This window comes from Rhamphochromis longiceps, linkage group LG10 (assembly GCF_057381845.1).
Source record: "Rhamphochromis longiceps isolate RC_006_pf linkage group LG10, R_longiceps_female_GT1.1, whole genome shotgun sequence".
In the NCBI taxonomy this organism is placed as follows: Eukaryota; Metazoa; Chordata; class Actinopteri; order Cichliformes; family Cichlidae; genus Rhamphochromis; species Rhamphochromis longiceps.
Window position 1 is genome coordinate 19,419,821 of NC_140566.1, and position 25,845 is coordinate 19,445,665.

Here is a 25,845-nt window from a genome sequence, read left to right on the forward strand (position 1 = left end):
ACGTGAAAGCCAAGCCACTTTTAAAATTCATATAATTTTCCTGTATAAAGATAGCTCATTTTCCCAATTAGTCCTCTGTGTTCTCTGTACTACATTTGCAGCAATTCCTAAGGAAAATAGCTACTGGTATTTATTATATGTAGGCGGGTGTGTGCATGTGTGTGTGTGTGCATGTGTATGGCTCACCTCTCCAGAGTCAGAAGGACTGCATGGCCTGCCCTCTTAAAGTAGATTAGCTTGAAAAAAAGAACTGAGCGTGCATCGTTGCCTGGATACAAAAAGCATCATTAAGCACAATTATCAGCCACTTCAGCTCACAATGAACAAGCTTCAGTGCAAATTTCAAAACAACATATCATTAAAATCAACAACCTATACAGAGGAGGAAAGAGTGGTATGGAAAGATGAGGCCAACAGGTAAGATGAGGAAATGTGGCTGAGAAGAAGGAGAAGAAGAGAGATTTGAAGATAGATAAGTAGGCAGGAGTTCACTGGCAAGTTTTTGGGGATGTTTCAGATGTATACACAACTAATTACTGACATTTTTTTTACCTCAATATATTGGAAATCTAATGTGACCAAAACATTTTATGCACTAAATGAAAGATGTCAGGTTGGGAGAGAAAACAGTACAGAGAACGATGCATTGCAAAAAGACAGCAGAAGCAATGAAAGGCAATGTGAGCAGCGTGTGCAGGGAATATCAATACAAGTTTCCAAAAGAGTCTGGGGGAAAAAGAGAGGCACTATAAGCTAACAAAAGCGGCAAGACAGTTTTTCACTGGGCCAGGACAACCATTGGGAGCGTTTGATAAAGAATACAGAGTTAGGGCAAGAGAGCACGCAATCACAGAAAGGCTGCAGCCCAACTCATTCCTCCTCATTATGCTGTGCATCTCCCTGAAGGTAGTTTGGGTTTTAAATTAAAGAGAGCTAGAGTTATTGCCAAATGTACCATCCAGAGAGAGACAGTAAGAGAATAAAATGGAGTGAATACGTAGGGAAGAAAAGATTCTGGGAATGGAGTGCCAAATTGCCAAACTTCATAAGCAAAAATCATCACAGAAAGTTTTGTACCAAATGAAATTATCTGAAACTTTGTGCAACAAAACAGATTGTATATAAAAGATGGATATAGCCACTGTTTGTCACCCACTGGTTTGCACATTCAGTTCAGTTTTGTTTATACAGAGCAATCTCAGATTAACAACTGCCTGAAAGCGCTTTACATTGTAAGGTACATAACTCAGATATTAGACAGAAAACCCAAACAATCCGATGATCCCATATTAATAAGCACTTGGTGACAGTGGGGAGGAAGAACTCCTTTTTAACAAAAAGAAACCTCTAGTAGAACCAGCCTCAAGGCCACGACAGGAGAGCATAGTGGAGGACAAGGACAAAACATAAACTATTCAGCAATATGTAGAATATAGTCAAGTAAAGAAGAAAGTAGAAAAGTGAGTTTCCAGAAGTGAAAATCCCCCTCATTTTCCCCACTGGGATTTTGATTTGGAGTCACTATATTGTAACCATTCAGCTATCCACTGTTACTAAGTGGAACATTGTGGCATGGTGCTATGTGTTGCTGTGGAAACCTATCAACTTTGTGTTATTAATAAAAAAGTGTTTAATTTGCAGTGCTGTGGAAAAGAACTCTACCCACAATCCTCAGCTGAAACAGAGATCTCTTTGATTGGTGGAGGTTACTGTTATCATGGAAATGTTTAAACTTCAGAGAGCGCAAAATCTTAGAAAGTGAGAGCGGTGGATGCAGTTAGGAGCACCATATCAATATTTAACTACACACACAACACACATAATATATATATATATATATATATATATATATATATATATATATATATATATACACACAAAACTATTATTATTATTAGACGTAGTAGTAGTATACAATATTTTAGATGAAAACAACTCCATTCGTGAAGGCTTGAAGTTAGTCCCTTTGGAAGCTGGTATTTGGTGTGCATTTTGGCATGATTAGTTCATTCACTGCCAAATGTATTTAAGTTGCACAGTCTTTTCACTTTCTTTTATTTATTTATTTATTTATTATCCAAATCAAATCTTTTAATGGTCATATTCACTTAGTAGCTTATTGGCTTGGTTCAAGTCTTATAACTCTTTGAGTAATGATTTTCCAAAGCGTCAGTGGATAAAATGAAGCTCTTAAAAAAGTGGGCAGGCAGCCTTAACTGTAAACTTTATCAAAAAGGAGCCTAATCTTTTACACCTCCCACCATTTATTACCTTATCTGAAAGAAAGGCAGCACGGTGGCACAGTGGTTAGCACTGCCGGGGTCTTTCTGTGTGGAGTTTGCATGTTCTCCCCGTGTTTGCGTGGGTACTCCGGCTTCCTCCCACCGTCCAAAGACATGCAGCTTGTGGGGATAGGTTAATTGGATAATCCAAATTGTCACTAGGTGTGAATGTGCGAATGAATGTGAGTGTGAATGGTTGTCTGTCCCTGTGTGTTGGCCCTGCGACAGACTGGCGACCTGTCCAGGGTGTACCCTGCCTCTCGCCCTATGACAGCTGGGATAGGCTCCAGCGCCCCCCGCGACCCTGAAAAGGAGAAGCGGAAGCGGATGGATGAAAGAAAGCATGGAGTGCTAAGCTAATAAGCATCAGTTGTTAGCTAATGTTTTAGCAAACTTCGTTTGCTAAGACTATCCACAAATGGCTAATTAGATGTAAGCAACTTGCTAATAAGATTTTAACTTTCGGTTTACTGTGTGCTACTTAATCAACTGCATGACAGGGAATTATTTGTTAGATAACAAACAGGATCGAACAGAAGTAGAAATTTCTCAATATTTCAAGTTTTCACTGAGTAGCTTGCAGTTTGTAGTCACTTCTGGGTAAATCCAAATTTAGAGATGACTTATTTAAAATTTAGTGTGAATGTCTTGAGATACTAACCAAAACTTTTGGCCTACTGATGAAAAATGCAATTAATTAATCAAAATAGTGTCAAAAAGAAGCTTCCATAAGGTTAGCATGGACTTCAGTTGCTCAAATGTCCATTTGAAGAATTTCAGTTTTGTACGTCTGTATTATCATTTTTCAGACCCAGGGGTTTGCTGCTTGGGATTCATCAGTGTATAATAATATATAAAAAATACTAATGACTGTAACAATGTAGCATTATGAGCGTTTAATAGATTGAAAATGCTTATAACTTGCATTCACTAGCTATTCAACTTGCATCATTTAATCTCTGCCAATTCAGAATAACAAGCAGCTAGTTCAAGCTTAGTTAACTAATTAGCTTATGAAGGTTAAATCTACTAGCTAACTGTCCCTTTGTAGTATTATTAAATTTAAAACACAGTGTTCATTGGTCAGGTTAAATAAATGATTATTAGTCCACATCAAACTGATTTGGTGTCTGAGCAGCAAACTACAAAATTGAGAGAACACTTTGTGACACTGAGACAAGTTTATAATGTTTTTATTAATATTGTCAGAGCAACATTCCCAATTTCCGGAATGAAACATCATAATGAAATGAAATGGCAAAGCATTTAAAGTGAAACCTTCCAGTTTCTAACATGTTTTTACATTGTAGCTACTTCCGCAGTTTTCAGCAGCACTGATCTGATTAACAGAGGTTATTACTGCAGATCAAAAGGCAGGAGTATAATTTTCTCCAGCCTCAATATCGCACGAGTGGCCGGGCTCACATATGGGGCATGCTGAAATGTAGGCTATAAAAAATGGGGAGAAAAGGAGGCCAGGAACAGAAGATAAGAAAGAAGTTGAGCTCATACCACTGGGAGATGAAAAGTGTGCTGCTGACCTCTAGCTTTCATACCGGTCATGGTCATTTATTCCTCGCTTTGAAGTGTCTTTCCTCTGCTGTCATAGATCAAGTCAAGACACAAGGCTGGTCTAACCCAAATTCAGCACAGCCCCCTTCCCCTCTGTGTCTCACCAGCACAAAGACTCTGACTGCTCCTCCAGCGGTCGCTCGCATTTCCTCGCCAGTTTCGTGCCATGCAGTAATTTGTGATGGAATATTATTAACAATATTAATATACAGTGGAGGAGGATTGGTTTTCATCTGTCTTTGTGAAAGCTGATTATAAGGGGTTTAATTTCATCAGATAAGGATGGCTTCATTTATGAGCACGCACAGCTTTGGGCACCGAGCCTGACAGGCATTCAATAAGACAAGCACTCCCCCTGCTGTTCATGGCAGTGTCATCGGCATAAATAAAGTAAAACAAAAAGCTTCCTGACTTTTAATCTGAACAAAAATCCTTTTTTTAATTGATCATTTCCAACCAAGGCTGTTTGGGATTATGTGAGGGTGTGGGCATCAGGAAGCATCTCCCATTCTTCAGCAGACAAAGAGAAATCACTTTTTAAAGGCTTTTTGTAAATACTGGATTTTTAAACTAAACGTCTTTTTGCTCCTCAATAAATTTCCCTCCTCTTCCTTTTGTCTCTCTTGTTATTCCATGACGAAACAACAGTCAGGATGTCTGGGATTGACGTTCCGTTGATGGACCAAAATGAGACCGGAATCTCGTCAGTAGACAATGGGACTTTCCTCCGTTTCTCCCCGACCTCTGCCTCCACATCTGCGGCCGCCTCATCTCCGGGGCGTCCAGGGAATGTTTATGTTTATGTATGGCTCTTTCTCGGCCTGCTGGTGTTCCTTCTGACGCTGCTCGTCATTTCCCTACACAGGCTCAAGAACATCATCTCCTCTTCTTCCTCTGTCCCCGACTGCAGCAGCGAGGGAGGAAGCTCCTTCACCAACATGGAGATATGTAGCATCTCATCTCAGAGGTCCACCATCTCTGCACTCTCCACCTGAGGGATGTGGGAGGGAGCACATACAGTACAGACATATGCACATGTGCTCTCATTGGTGCATGCCCATGCAAACAAAGGCAAGCATGCGCACACATATAAAGCACACAGAGGTCCAGCACCTCCTCACTGTGACATACAAACACAAAAACCTTTTGTCAGCCCCAAAGAAGCTGACATAATGGCATTACAGTCCGTGCATGCATATTCTAATTCTGGCGGGGCCATGCAATCTGCATAGGCACAGGGGAAATATCTGCTCATAATGTGATGAAGAGGTCTTGAAGGGTGAGTGTGAATGCACCCTTCTGAGTCTTACTTTCACAATTAAGACAAATGAATCTGAGATTCTGCTTTCCCTTTGCGGGGAACAGCATAATGAGGGACTCATTATCTTTTCTCCTCTTTTTTCTTTTTGTCATTTCTCGTATTGCACTCGTGTTCAACTTAGAAGAAATACTATTGTTTGAAGTGAAGCTTTGTACAGCATGCTTCATAATGTCTGTAGACTACATTGCAAACTCGGTATAAAAATCCTATTAAAGCTCTTTAACTTTGTACATGAAGTACATAGATGTGTCTCAGCTGTTCAGTAAGGTTTTGGAAATGAAAAGGCAAGATACATCCAAACTGTGATCACGTCAGGCTTGTAATCATTCAAAGTATGAAGAAAGGAGGTTGCACAAGAAGAGGACCGATAACGGTGATGTGGATGTGAAGGTAAGAAAGAAATGACGCTTGGAGACTTGACAGACAGGCACCCACGGACTCCAGCTCCAGACAGGCCAGGTCAAAAGTGCCATCAACTACAAGAGGAAATTCCGAGCCTGAAAGACAGGTCTACCAGCGCGACAGATTACCACTCTTGCCTGTCAATTTATAAGGCGTCCGATCCCGGTCTCCATAGAGACTACAGCAGCTCTGTGCTGCCATCAGCTTTTATTCCAGGCTTCGGTTAGAGAAATGGTTGTTTACTCTGAAAATACATCATTTACTTGTTTGTTATTTTTTTAATATTGTGAGTTGAAGTCTTTTTGACACTGTGACAAAAATGTATGGCACGTACAGAGAGAATTATTTGAAAACGGTTCATTCATCTTTGCCACACTTTGTCAGAAAAGTCAATAAACTGTAAAGACCACAAAGGCTCACAGATGGCAGCCGCAAGCAATAAAAACAGCCAGAGCTGTCAGACTCCTTGACAAATCCTCACTGTTCTCCAATTAATCTGTGTATTTCAAGTGGTACGGTCTGACAGACTCAGCACTCCCCCATGTATAAACTTTAATCACAAAATCCCTTTAACTTCTATACATGCTGAAACATCACACTAATTAAAAAAGAGATTAGTGGCAATGCTTTCGTTTATCATTCCAGTTATAATTGAGGTGTTAATGGATTTGTTTGTCTTGCAAAATTAGGAAAATGGCTGTAGTACTAAGCATAAGATAAAGCATCAAATATACTGTAAACAAATTGGATGTAATTATTAGCTTTGCTGTAGTTTCACTTCAGCTCATTCTTCCCAATCCACGAATCCCTGGATTTTAATTTTTTTTCAAATGATTGAAAAAATGCCACATACAACCCAAAAATATATACAAAAATATGTATCCATTCATCTTTTATTATTAATATTTGGCCAATTCTGGTAATATCTTTATAAAAACTGTGCTAGATACATCAATAAGATGCCATAATTAGGTATACAAGACCTTAATAATTGAATTTTCGGTGGCTATACAGCTCAGTGGAAACAAAAGTGGGTACACAATATAGTAATAAAGCAATAATAACCATAAATAGAGTGCGGTATTGAACGTAGTTTTTAGGTGAGCAATGGTAGATGTAGTATAGTATAAAGTATAAATAAAGAGATTAATAACTAGGGCTGATAATGTGCAAATAAAAGTAAGTGTAGTTTGTAATTGTACAGTTAATGTTTTACAATATGATAATATGTAAACATATTGGCCTGATTTAAGGTTATTACAAAGTAATAACTACCGCAAATATTTCCAGGTAACATTGATAGCATTAAATAGAACATTCAAATACAGATTCTTTTAAAACATGAGGTGGTATTAATTTTAATATTAAAATAGTGACCATAGCCTTGTTATTTTACTATATTTCTTATTGTAATCGGATTAATAAACACCCAGGTCAGTCAGTCAATCAGATTGTAAAGTTCTGGTCATTTTAAAGTAATTAGTTTTAAATCTAATAAAAAAAAAAAAATAGAAATCAAAATGTTTCAGTATAAAATTAAGTCATATCATTTTAATATTTCATTTATAATTTTAGACTATAAAATTCACTTTTAGTGGCATAAATTGATACTTAAACTAGTGTTATTTTCTACTGCCTGGTCATTTTAACTGTTTGGCATGTAAATTTTATCAAAACCAATGTTTCTCTTATTTAGAAGCACTTAAAACATAAAGAGATATATATTCTATATATTTATGAACAAAGAGCTGAGGCATGTTTAAAATCTGCAGACCTAGTATCACAGAGTAAGTGGCTTATGTAAGTAAGTGGCTTACTGAAGTGTCCATGGGCAAGACATTGAACCCCCAAGTTACTCCCAATGGCCGGTCAGTGACTTACATTTGATGCACTGGGTGAATATGAAAGGCGCGTTTTAGAAACTTTATTAGAAAACAAACAATTTCTTTCTTCCTGTTAAAAGGGCGTTTTTCCTTCCCACTGCTGCCATGTGCTTGCTCCCAGGGGGTCATCTGATTGTTGGGGTTTTCTCTTTATTATTGTAGTCTTTACATTATAAAGCGCTTTGAGGCAAGTTGTGTTTTGGCACTATGTAAATAAAATGGAATTTAATTGAAACTGAAGCTACAGTTGGTAAGGGCTCACAACAGAAGATTGGAAAAACGATGCATGGATCCATCCTGCCTTGTATTAACAGTTCAGGCTGCTTAATGAATAAATAAAACTGAATTGAATCAAATTATTAAATGATGTTTGATGAGAGCAATGTGTGGCCATTTTTTATAAGCAGCCAAGCAAGCAAGATTGTGTTTTTTAAGAGTTGCAGCAAAGCAGTAAAATAATAATCTGTTTATAGTTTCACAGCGAAAGTTCACAAATTCAACAACTAGTGTATAATTTTAGCTTTTAGTTTAATTTTGCACATAAAGATGTTCAGCTATGAGAACAAATGACTATTTTAAACTGGTGAAATAAAAGAAAATAGATAAAACTGAACCTCTAATGTCGTCTGTGAAATTTCAGGTTGTATAATCACTGTGACAACTTTCAGTGAGGACGGCTGTTCTGTTCCTGTGTTATTTGAAGAAGCTCCACAGGAGTAGGTTTAAATGGGTTCTTTAGAAAAGAACAATGCAGGAAATGCTGAAAACTGAAAGTGGTAATTTTGTACTACTAACAGGGTATTGATGTCTGTGATGCAGGATGTTGCTATTTTCACAAACAGGAAAGAAAAAAAAACAGCAGGTAGTTCAACGAATGACAAGTGTGTGCAAAATGCAGCGTTTTAACTAGAAATCGCATTTATGGAAGTAAGATTTCACTCAAAATGGCAATAAATGTACGCGTGATACACGGTTGTGATCAATGAAAAGCCAAGTCATCAAATTCTTTGCATATTTTATTTTCTTATCATGATTTTTTTTCCAACTCACACGTCATATTTTACATCTTTGCAATAAAACATGAATACAATAGTTTTTTTTTTAGGGTTTCATAGATCCAAAAATATTTAACCTTTTTTTGGATACGTAAGTTGAACCTGTCGATAGAGTATGTGCATGTGCGCATTTGATCAAGATGGCTTCACACATACGGTACATCTCACATTTCATCCTCTCTCTCCGCCCTCCGCCCCGCCTCTATCAGCTACAGAATCATGATATTGCTTACAACTGTGAGGTTGTAAAACTTATAATCACAGATGAGCTCAACGTTTTAAATACAAACATCAATGCACAAATTATCCCGTAGGAAAATGGACCTAAACGAAATGGCAGCCGACCAGAAAGAACCAAGCTAATAAATAATGATATGTGATTGGTGCAAAGTGCAAATACAAAACAAAACTTTTACATTGATTTGATTCTCTCTCTCTCTTTTTTTTTTTTTTTTTAAATAATCAACAAATGTGGGTAAGTGAAAGTTTGCGCTTCCAGTCTTATTCAGCTGATCAAGTCTCCCGCCAAGCCTGAACCGAGACTATATGTACATATTTGACAGAACGATCACCAAATATACAAAGGAAATCATGTCAGTCTTGTGTTCGTCATCCTTGGTGGCACTGGTAAGACCTCTTTATCATTACCTTCCCTGGCAAAACATTTACCACCGTTATTACCATCAGCCTTGTCAACATTATAATAATTATTACACAGTATTTTACATACAGCAAGTCATTAATAAATTAAAGGTGATAAGCGCAGTTCGTGTAGTGAAAGTAGAAGTGTAGACTCTGAAGGAAGCAGAGCCTTATTTACATAAAAATCTGATTTAAGCCTGCTGAGGGTAAAGAACAAAAAAAACCTAAATGAATATTCAAAAAAAGAAAAGAAAAGAATAAAACAGGTGAAATTAAACAAGATTAAGCAATTTTTCAAGGGTGAATTTAAGATCAAGCCAATAGCACCTGTTTTTGAACAATGGGTAGAGCTAGTTCATTTCTGACCATTTCTTATCAGTTTAGATACATATTTCATTAATTATCCACCCAATAAGCGATGTGCTGGCATCTCCTCAAATGAAAAGTAAAGAACAAAATGTTAAACATAGCCAAAAGAAAAGAAAAGAAAACCTAGGATTTCTTTGAGGAACAGCAAATGTACCAGTCCTGTGAGTGGTACAGGTATGAAAGACCTCTACAATATCTGCTCACCTTGCCTCCCCCTCCCCACTCTGCAGTCTTCTTATTCTATTAGCAGGTTTTGGTGTGTATCTTCTGGGTATTAAGTGTCTGTGGTTACACACGTGTGTGTGCGCGTACATACACGTATGCACAGAGGAAGCAGTTTCCACCAGCGCTGTCGCATCCTAAAATCAAGTGAACTTCACAAGGGAATACAGCCTAAGGTCCGGTACTTGTTTTTCCATCGTCTCTGAACCTGTAGTTTCCCCTGTGCTGCAGATACACAGCAGAATGCATCACCTCCTCGCCTCCCTCCATCGTCCTCTTCCTCGCACTGTCCTCAGTACCTGTTCTGGTGTTCGTAGTGCCAGCGGTTGAAGTCTATGTTGAATGCCACAATGCTGCCAGACGCCATGCCAGTGATCAAAGTCCTGAGGGCAGAGAACACAGTAAATCACATCTGCGAACCATCGAAACTTTTGCAATCACATCACAAAGGTGACGCAGTCTTTGTCCTCTTCCTGTTTTACCTCTGGTCGTGTGATAGGTCCATGGCACGGATTCCGGCATCACAGCCCGGATAGATGTAAAGCTGTTTGAAGTCACACGCCTGCCACACCTCAACAACTCCATTATCGCCTCCTGTCACCAAATTCTGCCCGTCACTACTTAGCAGGATTGCCTGGAAAAGAAAAAAAAGAGTCCAAGTTAAAAGAAGCTCTTGGTTTATGGCTGAATATTGCGAACACCAGTGTATGAAAATGTTTGCATTCGAGTAACCCTGACAGCTTTACCCGTGTCGAATCGTTGACCTCCATTTGTGCCAGCAGTTTTCCATTTATGCTGAAGTTGCAGAAGCGGCCTCTCTCATAGTAGATGATGCAGTGTCCCTCGCTAGACACCGAGATGAGGCGTGGCTGCTGGCACAGCTCTGGACCCTCCAGGGCTCTGAGCAGGTCCCCTGTGATAGTGTGGACGAGGCACGGGCCCTCTGAGGGAAAAGATCAAAGCAAGATAGTGTAAAGCTTTGGCAAAAGCAACATTCACTGTGATTAACGTTCACTGCGTCCACGCCACTGTTCTCTGATGTGCATCTTTTATAATTAAATTAAATATTTATTTGCAAATAAACCTCTTCTGGGCAAAGACATATAAAGATGTACAAACCTTTGGCTCCACTAATAACCAATCCCAGCTCCGCGCAGACGGACACACACACCACCTCGTGGTCATGTCCTGTCAGTACTGCTCTGGGAGCAGGATAGTCACCTGAGGAAAACACAGTTAAGAGTCAAACCACTACATTTGCAGTAAAAATGTTTCCATTGCTGTAAATATACAATAAACATGCTCTAATTATTCAACTTAATGTTTGACCTTGAAGCGCATTCATGCACTCATGTCCCAAACAACGACTAGTTAACTTGCACACATTCTGTATCCACCATTTCACCACTCACTGTTGTTAGGGTTGTCCCCTATAATATGGTGCCGCCCACTCCAGTACCACAGAAGAAGAGTGGCATCTCTGGATCCTGACACGATGTAGCAGTCTCCTCCAATGTAAGACTCTGACCTAGCCAGACACGTCACCACATCCCAGTGGCCAAAAACTATCTGGGTCAGCTTTCCTGTGGAGAGCAGGGAGGTAGACAAGTTTGCCAACGTGTGTGTGCCTCTCCTTATCAAACTCCTGGAAGGCGACGGTGGGATAAAAATGCTTCGTGATGATAACTTAATCAAGCCGTGTCTCCTTTTAAACCCGAGGATCAGTAAAAACAGCATCTACCTCCATGTGCCTGCATGTATTTCCAAAAAAGCCTGCATCTCTTCTATGTAATAAATTAATAAACATGCAAAGCAAAGACTCTGACAGAATCATAAATTTAAGCTTCAAAAAGGAAGCTGACAGCCTCGAGGAAATGCTTGCTGTACTTAGTGCTTGACATGACTTATAAATAATACAAAAACCAACCAGTTTCTGTGGAGTAAACACGGAAGCTCTTGTCCCAGAAGCCGCAGACGAGGATGTAACGGTTATCAGCAGTAACCACAAAACAGTGTGTGTTAATTTGGATGCTCTGGTCCACCAGGTCAGTGATCTGACGCTTGTTCACGCCTGAGTTGTTTGCTACATGGGAAGAAAAAGATGTAATCAGGCTAATGAGGGCAGAAAAATGGAAAATGGTTAACCGTATATCTAAATTCCCGATGCATCACGTGATGCTTTTGGCCACAGCTCCCCCAGTGATCTGGAAATTCCCTTTATCTACTTACAGAACATGTGTATCAAAACTATGGTCTGCAACTGCTTATATAAAAACAAGAGCTGCATATAAGCATCTGTGATAAATTCTGCAATAACCTATAATATTAAAAACTCCTTGATTCAGATCTGCATCTGGGCCACATCCCACCTCTGGTCAATAAAATACGACATAAATTGCATCTATAACTTTTTGAATGGATAAAATGCTGTGAATATGTGTGAGAACTGACCAATGAGAGGGTCCATCTCAATGGGCAGATGATGAGCTTGTTCTAGGGAGTATCCTGGAGCTCCACGGAGGCCTGAAGGGTTTGAGGCACAAATATTACACAGTCATACATACGCACATCTTCAAGTGGTGAAGAAGGCCTGATCCAGTGCTCTCTGATGGGAGCTCTGATGCAAGCGTACATTAAAAATTAAGTGCCTCGTGTGGCAGTCGGTACTAAAAGCCACTTAAGCTGCCCGTGATCCTGTATAATCACATTACCATGATTAATTACACGTAGTCTGTTGCGCTAATGAGGTCATTAATAAGGTTAATTGAAGCTTTAATTAACAAATATTTCTATGTCAACATCGAGGGTGTGAACAAAACAGGACTAAAGGGCATTATGAAACAACAAGAGCAAATGCTTCAGGCTCAGCTGTAAGTATACAAGCATTACCGGCTTTGGGAAATCAGTCGCAAAAATTCTTTAATAATTTAAATTTTACACGGACTTCCATCAACGTACACTCACCGACAGTGTTGTGCCAGCGGTTTACGGCGAACAGCCGGCTACATGTGACCGTCACGGCTGCTGGTATGCTGAGGTGGGGGAGCGTGTTGGCCGCGACGTGTGTCACGGGAGAGTTGGAGGGAAACTTGAGCACCATGATGACATCCTGCTGCATCTGATCCTTAAACATCAGAGGGCTCTGGGGAAGGAAACACTGGTGAGACAGACAGAGAAAGAGAAAGGGAGAGAGAGAAAGGGCAAGAGGGTAGGTTGGAGGAAGGGGGATGGAGACGAAGGGAGAGGGACAGACAGAACAGATGGGACAGAGGGACGGCAGGGGAAACGGTATATTAGTGGGAGCACAGGGTCAGAGCAGGTACACACACTGAGGGCGGCTCTAGGTCTAGGAAAGGAGGCGGATGCACCGGTTGCTGAGGGCTCGGGGTCTGACGGGTTTGGGTTGACATTGATGGCTCTGATGTAGAGAAGCAGAGGCCTCATGCTGCTGAGAGTAGCAGGGACTACAGAGAGGCTACAAACACCATTACATACTACTGTATGTAATAAAACTTCAAATAGCTTACATCTTGCTAATGGAAGCTATTCCTCTCGGAGAATGCGGACTAAAAATAATTGATGCACTGGGTAGAAATGTTTTAAAAATATGATAAATAAATGAAAACAATGAAGATTCAAAGCACTGCTAGCTCAGTAGCTCTGCAGCGCTCCTACAGTTGACTTGGTGTTTTCATCAGGTGTTTGTCTGTAAGTGCGTGCCAAGATGTGCTAAGGCTGTTGAGGTATCTCACCAGGTGCATGGCGGAGGACCGAGGTGGGTGTGGCTCGATCAGCAGCTGGGAGGGCACCTGACCACTAAGCTGAATCTGGGCCTCAATCAGCTGGAATCAGAGAGGAAGAGATGGGCTTACCACGCACAAGTTCGATTTCTGCACTTTAATGATAATCGTCAACAAACCTCACGCTGTACAGCATCTAGATTGTCTAGGTTGACTGCTCCCTCGTAGGATAAGAAGTTGAACACATTGAGAGCTCGCACCGCTTCTGGCCCTCGCTGCTTGTAGCCAAATATTAGATCAATCCACTGGTGAAGCTGGCACGACACGAACTCGCTCTCCAATGCCTGGAGAGAGGGAAAGAATCAGAGAGAGAGAATATTCGCAGTTTATCTCCAGATTTGAAGGTGAGGCAAAGAAAAAAAAGAAACAAAACTTCCAGGTTTAGTATTAAAAAAAACAAGTCTCTGTTTTTCTCACCATGCGGTTAATGCGAACAAAATCCTCGGGTTTCTTGGCCCAGACGGGAAGCTCCACATCACTTACAGGAACTGCATCTTCGCGCATCCCGAGCTCATATTCATTACTGTTGACGAACATCTCGGGCAAGTAGTAGAACTCTGGGATCAGCTCCTTATGGACACGAGCAAAAACACATTGTTCAGTCACTGCCTCTTTTTGAGGAGCATGCTGTGCCATGTGGTGGCTTAAGCTTGCTTAATGTCTGCATATCTTACTGGAAAGGAGACACAAATGATATTGTAACTGATTTTGAGTACATCATAAACAAAAAAGCACAATTAAATAAATAGAAAAAATAAAGACCTGAAGAGTACAGCCTACTTACGATGGGGAAATATTGTTCTTCTGCAAAATTACCAGGTAATTAAACAATACCGAAAATTACTTAAGCAGTACTTAAAATTACTTACAGTATAATTTGTATCTCCTTTCCAATAAAACAGAAACAATTTCGGTTAAGCCACTCTATAATACAGCCCACACACAGGTACAGCCTACTTGCTCTGTAAGATGGCAAAATATTATTTTGTTTTCTGCCAAATTACCAGAAAATTATGCAGTACTTGAAAATAATTATGCAGCACTTAAAATTACTTACAGTATAATTATTTCTTTGTTACATGTAAAAAACCAACTCGTTATTTGTTGTTTTAGTGGAAGCTAAATTTAATTTCAATGCATTTTCATATAAAAAAACATTGAAATTGTTATATTATAAAACGAACACCCCAAGATCAGAAACAAACAGCCAACAAACCAAAATCACACAAAATACCTAGCCTGGTGAACATCTAACAATCCACCCTCTGCACTCTCAGTATAATAACAGGCTATGCTGCTGCTTTAGTTAACTGGATCTAAGAAAAATCCACATCAATTATTGACGCTCCTTTAGCAAATTATTATCAAATATTTCACATATGGTACTTTCAGCTGCTCCCTTATTTCCCAAGGGGTCACCACAGCAAACGGCTCCACATGTCTGATCTGGCACAGATTTGTCACCAGATGCCTTTTCCTTCCCTGCAAAACTCCCATTTATCCTGGAGTGCGACCACCGCTGACTTGCAAACCCTTAAAACTGGGGTTGTGCCTCCTCCTGGAATTAAGCTGAGGACCTTTCCTCATATGCAAAACAAATATGTTAACCACTTGAGGCCATAAGGCCACTTCTAAATACTTTCAAATTGGAAATGAAAGAAGAAAATCATAATTTCATGCTCCTGGTGTTAGGTCTCAGTGCGGATGGATTTTATGTTGAATACATCTAGTCCAACAACCTCAAACCAGTCACTTCAGTAGGTTGTTCCACGTTACCTTCACATCAGCCGTGTCCCTCTGGCAGTTCCTCCACGAGCGACCGATGCCAGAAAAGGCTCTCTCTGGATGGTCGAACTTACCATCATTAGCGCTGAGGAAAAATGTGGTAAAGGGCTCCTACAGGAACAGAAAACAGACACGTTCATGTGAAAAGCAGCCCTGAGTGTCTGGCGTGTGTTTAGTTAGCCGTTTCCAGTTTATAAGTGTGTTAAGTAGGCACTCACTATTCTGAGCATCCACATCAGTGTTGAATGAGCTGTGGAGTATAAGGTTGTGTAGTGGTGAGGAGGTGCGCTGTCGTCATCCCATGTCTCGTAGCGCTCAGCATAAAATGCTGCTCGTTTGGGATTCAGGGCACCGATTGGCTAGAAGAAATCAGAGAGAAATAACTGGATGAATACTTTGAAGAGAAACCACACATTAGCGTTCTTCTGCATAGCGGGGTGTATACGCTCTTGGTGGGGATGTGATAAGGAGAGATTTGTGCTATTCCTTGGTACATTATGTACCGTAAATGCTATTTTGTGACTTTGATTCATTTGAGTTGATAGCATCTCCAAGTAGCACACACGCAGGAAATTGGAAAAGGTGCATAAAGAGTTTTATGGGTGGGAGCTCTAACCTTGGAAAGGTCTCTGAAGTTGCCCGGTAGTGTGAGATCGAGCTCCTCTGAATCATAGTTGGTCAAGACCCAAGGAAAGACAGGGTACTGGTTCAAATCATTATAGGTCCTCCCTGCAGAAGACACAACAGCCATCAGCGACAACAGTGTGGCGTTAGTCTTGTTATAAACTGCAAGGACACACACACACACACACACACACACACACACACACACACTACTCTTAGATTATAACAAACTATAAAATGTCTGTGTAAATGTTACTCTGGGAAAAGAAACGTTGCTATAAATATTTTAAAATCTTACACATCCATTATGCCGGACTCGTGCTGAAATATTAACGAACCGCTGAGCCCAGATGAAATGTTATACACACATTAACTAAAGACGCATGTTTTTAGTTAAAAAAAAAGAAAGTCAAGCAGAGAGATAAAAGTACAAACTGTTGATAAATGATGTCAGGAGTTAAACAAATATTCACTCAGTTTCTTTGTGTGCTTCTGACACTTACTCAGTATCTCAATATGTATTAAAACAAGTGGTTTTATTCATTTTTCTAAATCTGTTTTCTAGTATATAAAGAACAATTTGGCAAACTGCAGACAAAGCATTCATCTTATTACAAATCTGTCACCTTCTTTGTCTGCCCTCTTCATTAAAGTGTTTATAGAATCACCAATGAAGGAAATACACAATGGAAGTGTGCGTTTTCTATCCTTGGCAATCGAAGCAACCAAATAAGTTTAAACTGCTAAAAAACTTCACAGTGAATAAGAAATGTCCGTATGACTCAGCAGAAATGTTTGGACATATCAGCCAGATTTGTGTGCTTGACCGATCTTCTGTTCACACGTATATCATTGACAGGTCCAGAGGTAGAAGAGTCAGCGCTCATTTAAAGTGGACTTCACCTGCAATAGTGTTGAGGAACATGAGGTACTCAAAGTTAGAGATCTCTCTCCGCTGCCAGCGCTGCGTCATGTTGGATGACTTGAACAGCTGGCGAGGAGTGGCCAAGGAAATCCGCCTGAAATGTACACACACACGAAATGTAATTCTCCATTTATCAAATCTTGGCATTGCCCTTCGAAGACAGAGCTGTGCATACCTGGCCTGTGGCAGACCATAACTCGTTCCTACACCGACCCGCGGGAGACTGTAGACAACCCGTTTAACGGTGGCCTGGTCGGGGAAGTTAAACATCACAGATGCTAGAGGGAGAACAAGATACAGTTAATGCTGATTTAAAATGAACCACTCACTTAACACTGAGCTAATATCCAAGAGTACATTTAAACAGATCAGGTAGTGTAGTCATTCTATACTAAAGCGGGTTAATTGCAGTGTCACCTGTGAGTATGATCGTTTCAGTAAGAACTCTGGAGACTTACTTCTGTTGGCCATGAAGACTTCTAGTCCAGTGTTCTGTAGCAGGTATCGTCTGGAGAACACAGCTCGGATCTCACTGAACATCCATTTGCCATGCAAACCCTCCGAGTAGGCAAGCACCTAATGAAGATGCACATTATTGGGAAAAAAAGCACAAAGAAAGACTTATAAGTTAACCCTGTAATTTACCGGTTTTCCTCCTCTCTCTTTCTGTGCACTGATCACTTATAAAGAAAAATGATTTGTTCTTACTTTAGGGTCCATCTTCTTAAACGCAGTATCTTCTTCATCTACCTCAAAGTAGATCTCAGTAGTAGTGATGGACAGAGTGCCTCGAGCCACCACCACTGGTGCTACCAACTGAGCTGGAGTACTCAGAACCACCGGACCTGTGGGGACAAATTCAAGGGTCAGGCATTACTATCGGTAGTTATACAAGTATCCGGGTCATGCCAATAAGCATGATCACAGGAGAATATAAAACAGCACATTAGGGTCATTTCATGTTAGTTAAGATTGACCAATCATTGGCTTCTTTCCCCTCTGTTGGAAACAACCGATCGGTTATGAAAGCCAGGGAGGAATCACTGGATTAAACAAGGTGTTTGATCTGATTTGCATCAGTTTTTAGTGAATTGTGATTTAATCTTCTGTGAGATAAATCAGCCAGACGGTTAGATTAGCTGCAAAGCTTTCAAATGTCAAACTTGCCTTTGGAGATAAAAAGTCTCGGACGAAAACGTACTAAAAACAAGAGTCAGAGAGTTTATTGTTCAGCTGGACTGTAACAAAGTCTGTGTGTGTGTGTGTGTGTGTGTGTCTGTGTGTGTGTGTGTTTGTTTGTTTCTTACCAGCGAGGTTATCGATCTCTTTTTCCTGCAGCAGACTAACAGCGTCATCGTCTCCCTCCAGCATGAGCTCTGCCTCCGGGTTTTGGGTGACCACCGACTGACTCCGGAAATTCTTTTTTTTGAGTCCCTTCTCCTCGTCTTCTGTACCTGTTTATGTTTAAGTGAGCATGTTAGAATATGCAGGAAAAAAACAAAACAAAGCAATATTTGTATGTTAGTAAACATTACTGACTGTACTCATCGAGAGCTTTGAGCGGCATGTCGGCGTGAGTAGATCCAAAGGCATTTCGCACGAATCTCCGCCTCCTCCTGAGGTCGTCCTCCCAGTAGTCTAGACGCCAGAAGTCGTGTAATTGGCTGAAAGTCGGGAGGAAAAAAGATGAGCAATTTCAGTTGAGGCACTTGTCTAAAGACAGAGATGACGTTATATGTGACGTTTATGCTAAAAACCACCCAAACTAATTTCCTACAGTCTAAAAGGTTCCTCGTTATTAGGATAAAGGGCATCATTTGACCATGAGGGCTTTTCCAACTCTACAAACACCAATAACGGGCTTTTAGATAAAGAGGAAGAACAAATATTGTTGAGTTATGAACTGTAAACAACCAACAGTTTCTTTAATAGTGGCATAACGGATGAAGGATGGATAAGGTTAGATGTTACATGTTACATCACATGTGGCCGCCAGCCTGTAGGAAGGTCTGGATGAGCAAATGCTGAAGTGCATTAAAACAAAATAAGGACATCAGTCTCTTGATGCTTCCAGGCAGTAAATATATTAGGAGTCAGATACTGCACATTTTTATTACCCATTTCATTAATTTATATCAAAATCTGACTCCTTACTCATACTCCTGCAGGGATCGCTCGTGAGATTACACAGTGATGGTCTACCTCTGTGACATTGTTCCCCATGCTCCGTGCTTATTGGTCAGGATGTTGAGGATCTTCTGTTTCAGCTGGTTAGCAGTCACATGATCTCTGTGCTTAGCGGCGCTGATGAGGTGATCACACATTTTCTCCTCCTCCCTTCGGTCTGCAGCGTACTGCGCACAGTTAGACTGGAGGAGAAGGGGACGTGGAAAGTTAAACAAGGACCAGAAACAGTAAGACCGTGGACCATTACTGTGACGAGGACATGGTGCTAACAAGGAGTCAGTAGGTGATCAGATGAGGATCCTTAGTATTTACACATCAGGCCGATACACGCGTGGATAACTGCTTATCTTATATTGCACATATGCTAACAAGATTTATCTGAAGTTATTCCGAAACTGTCAATTGCAATCTAATGTAAAAAAAAACCTGTAAAAAATGTTTATATAAAAAAAATATACTGATAGTCCATTTACTCTTAAATATCAACAATTAGTTGATTATCATTTTCTTGGAGGATCAAGGCTGTTTGTCAACCCTGAGATGAGAAAAAACTGAGTTTTCTGTTCCAAAAAGAGTTGAATAAAACTTTGAGGCATTTATTGCGGTAACAGACTCTGTGAACCTGTCTGCTGTCTGGTTTTAGTTCCTCATTTGTAAGGCTGATAGAAAAATGAACAGCAGAGTGAATTCATCGCACAATTTTACGTCTTTGCAGACATGAAATCCCAATTATATACGGTATTAGCTTCATGTTATATTTCACACAAGTGCTTTTATGATCAATCAGTCAATGATGTCAGCGCATAGACAGCAATCAGTGGACATCATGGATTTATGAACAGTTTAAAATAACAGGCTACATCTTTCTAACTCCGTGATTCTTTGAACAATAATGCAGCTGTTTTTTCTAAAGAAAAAAAGTGTTTTTTCAAGTCACTTCACTTCAGTGACAGAAATATTTGCAAATGTTTTAAAACTAAAGTTTAAATATTAAATTTAAACACAATAATTTGTGATGCTGTAATCGCTCACAGTGACAGAAAAAGTGGGAGCATGACAATAAAACAGAACGAAACTTTGTAAAGTTAAACAGGCTGCAAATATATGCCTCGATATGCATCGATTATACATTGATATGCAGTTACTAGATGCATAATTTGTAAAGGTTTCAGTGTCTGAAAATTCACAGTTTGAAAACTTTGGGGCCATTTCCACTAAAAATCATCTAAATCGGTGATACTGGGTGTAAAAATTTGATTTAGAAATCAGTGTACGGTCCGACACTCAGCTGCGGTCATAAGCTGTGGGTAGTGGCTTATCCACAGAGACTGCTGACCCAAACCCAGACGATGGTTGAATTGACTCTTTTCTCATAAGATAAAAGTCATGGCCCACACCGACTCACACTCATATTCCAATGGATAAAAATAAGCTCTGCTTATTATTTACTTGTTGCCATGGTGACTCTTGGTATCAGAGCTCCATTAATGATGGCTTTTTGCTCCATTACTTATGCATGCTCTTAACGCAGAGTTTACTGACCTTATTTCTGGAGCTGAAAACTTAAATTTGTCCAACCCAGAGTTCAAAGTTAGTTTGTTGAACCTGCTTTCTGGAAAATGGACCAGATAAACCTGAACAATATTTACCTGAAGCCCTCACAAAACAAAAGGACTTCACTTATCTGCACTGCTGATTTTTTTAAAAACGTTGAAAACAATACATATCGTCCAGTTTCTGTGGCTTCTTGCTCGCATACATACAGCAAGTGACAAACAGAAGTTGTATTTTGTGCTTATACCTCAAATTCAGCATGTTTGTGTACATCCTCAGCCCTCTGTCTGTTCAGGATGAACTCCGCTTCATTCGCAACGCGCACAATATGATCCTTCATGGCATGGCACAGGAGTCTGGCAGTGGGAGTAAGTGGAAAAAGAGCAAAAGAATAAAATAAAATGGAAGGAACCATCTCTATTTAGAGAAAACATAAATTCTCAACAAGATGGGATGTGCAGCAATAAGAATGGCTAATGATTTCAGCTAACATCTGCTTCATTTTCAATGCAATGCTGTCGTTTTCCACTTTGTGCTTTCTTTGTTGGGTTTGCACTGATACTCGGGTAGTTTGGAGTAAAAAGGAAAAGCAAAACTGCAAGCACTGAAATTAGACCGGCTCAAATCAGCTGTAAATGTAATTGCACAATAATGATTCGACTTCCTGCTGGTCACACATGGCACTGTGCACTTATCCTGGCAAGGTTCTCATTAGGGCTCTATCACACCCATTAGTTGTTAAGCACTGATACAGAATTAGTGTTAATGTGTGAATTACAGAGTGATGTGCTGCGATAATCATTAAGTGTGATGGATTACCTTCCCTCATTGATAAGCTCAATGAAAGCGAGTCCAGCATTCTTCTGAATTGAGTTCTGCCACTCCTAAGTGTAGAAGAGACACCAAAAAGAGTACGATGAACCACAGCTGGGAGTAAAAAAGGGTAAATGATGAACAGGTCATGCCATGCACACACCTCTACGGGTCATTTTATACTGGTTTTATTCATGTTCTAAACATGTAGTCAGTTTATTTTGGAGACTAAAGAATGTTAATTCATTTACTGTTGGTTTTACAATGGCTCATGAAAGTGGATCAGAGCATCAGAATGACTAGTGGCGCAATATACAATTACCCAAATACTTCAATAAAATATGAAATAAAACATATGATTTACAAGTATTTTACTTGAGTGTTTCTGTGCTATGCTGCCTTCTACTTCTGCTCTCCATTTCTTTGTTTTAAAGAATTAAATTGTAATCCTTGAACACTCACAGGTAATCTTACTACGATACACAAAATCTATGTTTGGGTGTCTGTTTGTTTGCAAACTCCTCTTAGCTCATCAGGAGTTGAGCAGCCAAACTTGGCATGCAGGTACATCTTGGTGCCCCGATGGTTCTTATCCATATCAGACACTATGGCGTCATCATGTTGCCTAGCAACAAGCTAAAATAATCCATTTATGCACCTGTGAAATCTTATAAAATGTATCATATAATTTTGTCACAAACACATTTTCTTTATATTGCCAGAATCTAAATTAGCGTACTCCCTTCTGAGTCACCTGTGCTAGATCAGAAAGGATGCTATATTATGATGCTGTTATATTGCCTAGCAACCACATCTACCGCCCCATTTTTAAACATTTCTCAAGTTTATCAAGTAAATCAGTTTGGAACCAGCACCGACAGGCCAAACAATATTATAGCACGGGCATGCAAATGCAATGCAATGCAAAGTATATACACATGTAGTATCTACTACAGCTTACACTACATATCAGTATATACAGGATTAACAATTTATAATATATTTGTACCATATTCAGAGTTACATCTGAATATCTTTGTATTTGATGAAAAACAAAGAAAACACATGACGGTTCAGTTCCCATAAACATGTTTTAATGGAGTGTTGAATTTAATTTTTCTTTTAGCCTGCAGTAGGTTGAAGTTCCTGCCTGGGAAACCTGCTGAAAGCACCTCAGAAACGCAGTGACAGCAGATGCCAGAGCAGCTTCACTGATCCGATATTGATCGCGTGGAACTCTACAGGAGGGATGATTATTCCAAACGATATTCCCTCATTTGGTGTCTTGATAGTGAAAGTGGAGAAAACTGGTCTCCCAGAATTCATCTGCTATAGGCGTTCAATATCGTTGTGATCTAGTGACCTTCATACTCAAACTTTCACTGAGCTCTCGTGACATGCAATGGGGGCACTGTCATATACTGGAAAGGATCTCTCTCATCAGGATAGAGAAGTTTCAATACAGGACAAAACTGATCTGCAGCCAGCATTTCCTCAAACCATGACAACACAAGTGTCCTGCTTTCTTGGCCTTCTTGTTTTCATTAAACATCAACCTAATGACCAGCATCACAGTGATAAAATATGTGTTGGTAATTGATATTTTCAACCAATAATACTGAAGTATTTTTTCCACTAATCTAAAATCATCCAGGCCATCCTTTTAAACTATGATTCCTCCTTCAAAGCCACTTATCTTCAATGATGCTAATTAAAACAACAACAACTATGCCTTCTTGGCTTTTTAGTACATGCCAGAAACCCTTGATTATTAATACACAGTACTGCAGTGAACCTGTGTGAAGGCATCTGCATTTGTTATATCGGGGATTTCCTTTAATTGGTCAAACATTTGTTCATTCTTCCACAGTAAATGCTGTTACATCATCAGACCCTGACTGGACGAGCTGATCAACACGTAAAAGGCTTAAAAAAGACATTTAAAAAAAGCTTTATTTCAGAGGACATAAACGGTTTCATCATTTACCATTGACTGTGTGAAAAGTGCACAGTAGTGCAACACTGATCAAAGGAAAGATGAAAGAAACAAGTAAAAATGCTCCTGTCTGTGAGAGAATGGAGAGTAGAGAAGGGTAAGAGTGCTGCTGAAAGCCTCAAACTATCAGACCTCCATTAGCTCCACTGGCTCTTAAGGCTGTGAAGGACACGTGGGACTATCTCCTGTTACATCCCCCCATCCGGAGGATCGATTTCTGGGCTAGGGTTTGCTCTCCCGGGTCTCTAATGGCAGACAAGGCCGGAGCCAATGGTAATACTATACATGCTGACGAGCAGCCACCCAGAAGTGGAACAGAGAGGAAAAGAAAAGGGAGTGGTAAAGAGAAGGGCAGTGTGGAGAGTGGTACGAGATGAAAGCAGTTGCTCCTGAAACACCGATTTAAAAATGACCACGGCTGAAGATGTAAGAGGACAAAAGGCGAGAGAGAAGATGACATAGGTAAAGATGAAGAAAATGGAGAGCGAGAGGATGGAAATGAACGCCTAAAAGAACAAGAGCGCTTTGAGAAACTTTACAACTTAAAAGAAAAGAAAAGCTGGTGACAGGTTCCACTTGTGAAAGGCTCTGCGAAGGTAAGTGTCACTCTCGCTTTGAGTTTTATGGAGTTTTATTGAAGTAAACTGAGCTTACTGGCTTACTGTGATAGCAGACGGATAAATGAGCCAGACAAAACGAATTAAGATGTAACGTCTGTGACATAATGTGTTTTTATGTAAAACTTAAACCTTGCATATGTCACAATTCTAGCCCTGATTTTATTATTATTGAGGGAAAACTATGCTGTGATATTAGATTACATCTGCAATGCGCTTATTACACAGTCGTCCCTGCCTCACAGGGCAGATCAATAACTCTGAAGCTTCCGGTGTGCTCTAACCCCCCCACCCGAAAAAAAAAGCCTTTCAAAAACACTTAGGCACGTCAGGTTTTGACAAAACTGATTGAAAGCGTGAGGACATTTCATCAAGACACAGAGAGGAGAGGTGAGAAGTTACCAACCTGAGAACAGAGCAGCATTACGAGCTCCACCACAGACGTGCTAGACTTCATACAGACCAGACCTGTGGCACAGACACATACAACACAGTCAGGAGCCTCTCTTTTATTCTCTGTGACACACGCACGCACGCACGCACGCACGCACACACCACTGCAAGATACAAAAATATCATCAAGAAGACACTGTAGTGTCAGCGGTTTCTGCTGCTGTGCACAATCATCGTTTAAAAAAAGCATGCCACAGAAAAGACAAGAACAAACGGTGGAGAAAAAGATGAGGGACACCAGGAAGCAGGTGAGCAGAGGCAGGACTGCAACGCATTTAGTACAATCTCTTACACCCGTAACGCTAAAACTGGCATAATCTTATCTAAAAATATTGACACATCTAGCTAGCTGAATAGAAACAGTGCAAAATCCTACCTGCTTGACGAATGGGTGAAGCAGCCAGTTCAAAGACACACACACACACACACACACACACACACACACACACACACACACACACACCCCACCTCGTTCTCAACCCTCCACTCACTCTTTTTCGATCTCACTCTGTCTCGCGCACACATACATTACTGTGAGGGACAGTGAATGAGGAGACTCCACAGAGAGACGCCAGTTAGAGAAAAAGGAGCCGTGTACAGCACCTGTACCTTCTATGAGCAGCTCCTGCCCATGGCTACCCAGCAGCGTCCTGGACAGGAACGGAGCAAAGTCCACAAATATCTCCCTGAGCAAAGGGGCCACCTTCTCCAAAGCGCGCTCCAGCTTTGTGGTGATACTGTGGCGGAGATAATCGAGAGACAAGGATGAAAACGATAGGCGGGCCGATAACATGAGCAACATACAGATGAGGGTACAAGAGCGTTTGAGGAAAAATCTCAGGGGATATACAGTAGGCGAGAAGGGACAAATGTGAATGAAAGAAATATGTGGAGACACGTGAGAACAAGGAAGGGAGGCACAGGACACAGGAGAAGAGAAAAAGCAGGTGAAGGAAACAGAAAAAAGTGCAAGTCGGACACAGAATGTAGAAAAAAACGATGGTGTGGTATGGAAGCAGTATGTCTGTATTAGTATTACTAGGAAAAAGATGAGTTAGAAAGGATAATTGTTAGCCGGTCAGCTTAGCACTGTGGGATGAGTGAAGGTTAAAGTGTGATAAAAACTGAACCTGAAAAACTGCCAGACTTGTCTCTTGAATGGTATACTGCGTCTTTATGTGTGTACAGCTGCATTTTAAATGCTTTTCCATTCTTTAGAAATTGAGACATGAAGAGTACAAAGCAGCAGACTCAATTATGGAGCCGCGATGGCAGTGAAGTTTATATTCCTGGCTTTGTAGGTAATGCGATCTCTGAAACAGACCTGGGTCGCTAATCTACCA

The 25,845-nt window shown here is 40.3% G+C and overlaps 3 protein-coding genes across 19 annotated transcripts in view; 1 reads left to right on the top strand and 2 right to left on the bottom strand.

Moving 5' to 3' along the window:
- The window catches only part of ccna1 (cyclin A1), a 25,799-nt gene extending 23,175 nt beyond the window's left edge, over window positions 1-2,624 (bottom strand). Inside the window, exons 1-2 of the mRNA XM_085420766.1 lie at window positions 2,272-2,624; window positions 187-268 (exon numbers count right to left, since the gene is read on the bottom strand). The gene's annotated coding sequence lies outside the window, so the exon portion shown is untranslated. The remainder of the gene's footprint in view (window positions 1-186; window positions 269-2,271) is intronic.
- The window catches only part of sertm1 (serine rich and transmembrane domain containing 1), an 11,872-nt gene extending 4,072 nt beyond the window's left edge, over window positions 1-7,800 (top strand). Inside the window, exons 1-2 of one of the 2 annotated variants that reach the window (XM_085420768.1) lie at window positions 2,617-2,714; window positions 4,503-7,800. In XM_085420768.1, coding sequence (XP_085276894.1) covers window positions 4,508-4,849 — 342 coding nt within the window. In that variant the 5' untranslated portion in view covers window positions 2,617-2,714; window positions 4,503-4,507 and the 3' untranslated portion in view covers window positions 4,850-7,800. Of the gene's footprint in view, window positions 1-2,616; window positions 2,715-4,502 lie in introns of those variants that run through there. The other variant, XM_085420767.1, reaches the window with a different exon arrangement.
- A 1,095-nt stretch (window positions 7,801-8,895) lies between these two features.
- nbeaa (neurobeachin a) overlaps window positions 8,896-25,845 on the bottom strand; it is a 105,710-nt gene continuing 88,760 nt past the window's right edge. For 6 of the 16 annotated variants that reach the window (XM_085420770.1, XM_085420776.1, XM_085420769.1 and 3 more), the window contains 25 exons: window positions 25,106-25,239; window positions 24,456-24,517; window positions 21,443-21,507; window positions 20,871-20,979; window positions 19,085-19,251; window positions 18,422-18,546; window positions 18,190-18,336; window positions 17,591-17,727; window positions 17,341-17,458; window positions 17,058-17,160; window positions 16,861-16,976; window positions 15,950-16,062; window positions 15,552-15,692; window positions 15,325-15,444; window positions 13,966-14,118; window positions 13,668-13,832; window positions 13,501-13,590; window positions 12,713-12,905; window positions 12,200-12,271; window positions 11,676-11,831; window positions 11,161-11,331; window positions 10,868-10,969; window positions 10,495-10,691; window positions 10,231-10,382; window positions 8,896-10,131 (listed from right to left, as the gene is read on the bottom strand). In XM_085420770.1, the coding sequence (XP_085276896.1) occupies window positions 10,041-10,131; window positions 10,231-10,382; window positions 10,495-10,691; window positions 10,868-10,969; window positions 11,161-11,331; window positions 11,676-11,831; window positions 12,200-12,271; window positions 12,713-12,905; window positions 13,501-13,590; window positions 13,668-13,832; window positions 13,966-14,118; window positions 15,325-15,444; window positions 15,552-15,692; window positions 15,950-16,062; window positions 16,861-16,976; window positions 17,058-17,160; window positions 17,341-17,458; window positions 17,591-17,727; window positions 18,190-18,336; window positions 18,422-18,546; window positions 19,085-19,251; window positions 20,871-20,979; window positions 21,443-21,507; window positions 24,456-24,517; window positions 25,106-25,239 (3,199 nt within the window). In that variant the 3' untranslated portion in view covers window positions 8,896-10,040. Of the gene's footprint in view, window positions 10,132-10,230; window positions 10,383-10,494; window positions 10,692-10,867; window positions 10,970-11,160; window positions 11,332-11,675; window positions 11,832-12,199; window positions 12,272-12,712; window positions 12,906-13,500; window positions 13,591-13,667; window positions 13,833-13,965; window positions 14,119-15,324; window positions 15,445-15,551; window positions 15,693-15,949; window positions 16,063-16,860; window positions 16,977-17,057; window positions 17,161-17,340; window positions 17,459-17,590; window positions 17,728-18,049; window positions 18,083-18,189; window positions 18,337-18,421; window positions 18,547-19,084; window positions 19,252-20,870; window positions 20,980-21,442; window positions 21,508-24,455; window positions 24,518-25,105; window positions 25,240-25,845 lie in introns of all 16 variants that reach the window. The other 10 variants (XM_085420782.1, XM_085420777.1, XM_085420771.1 and 7 more) reach the window with 4 other exon arrangements.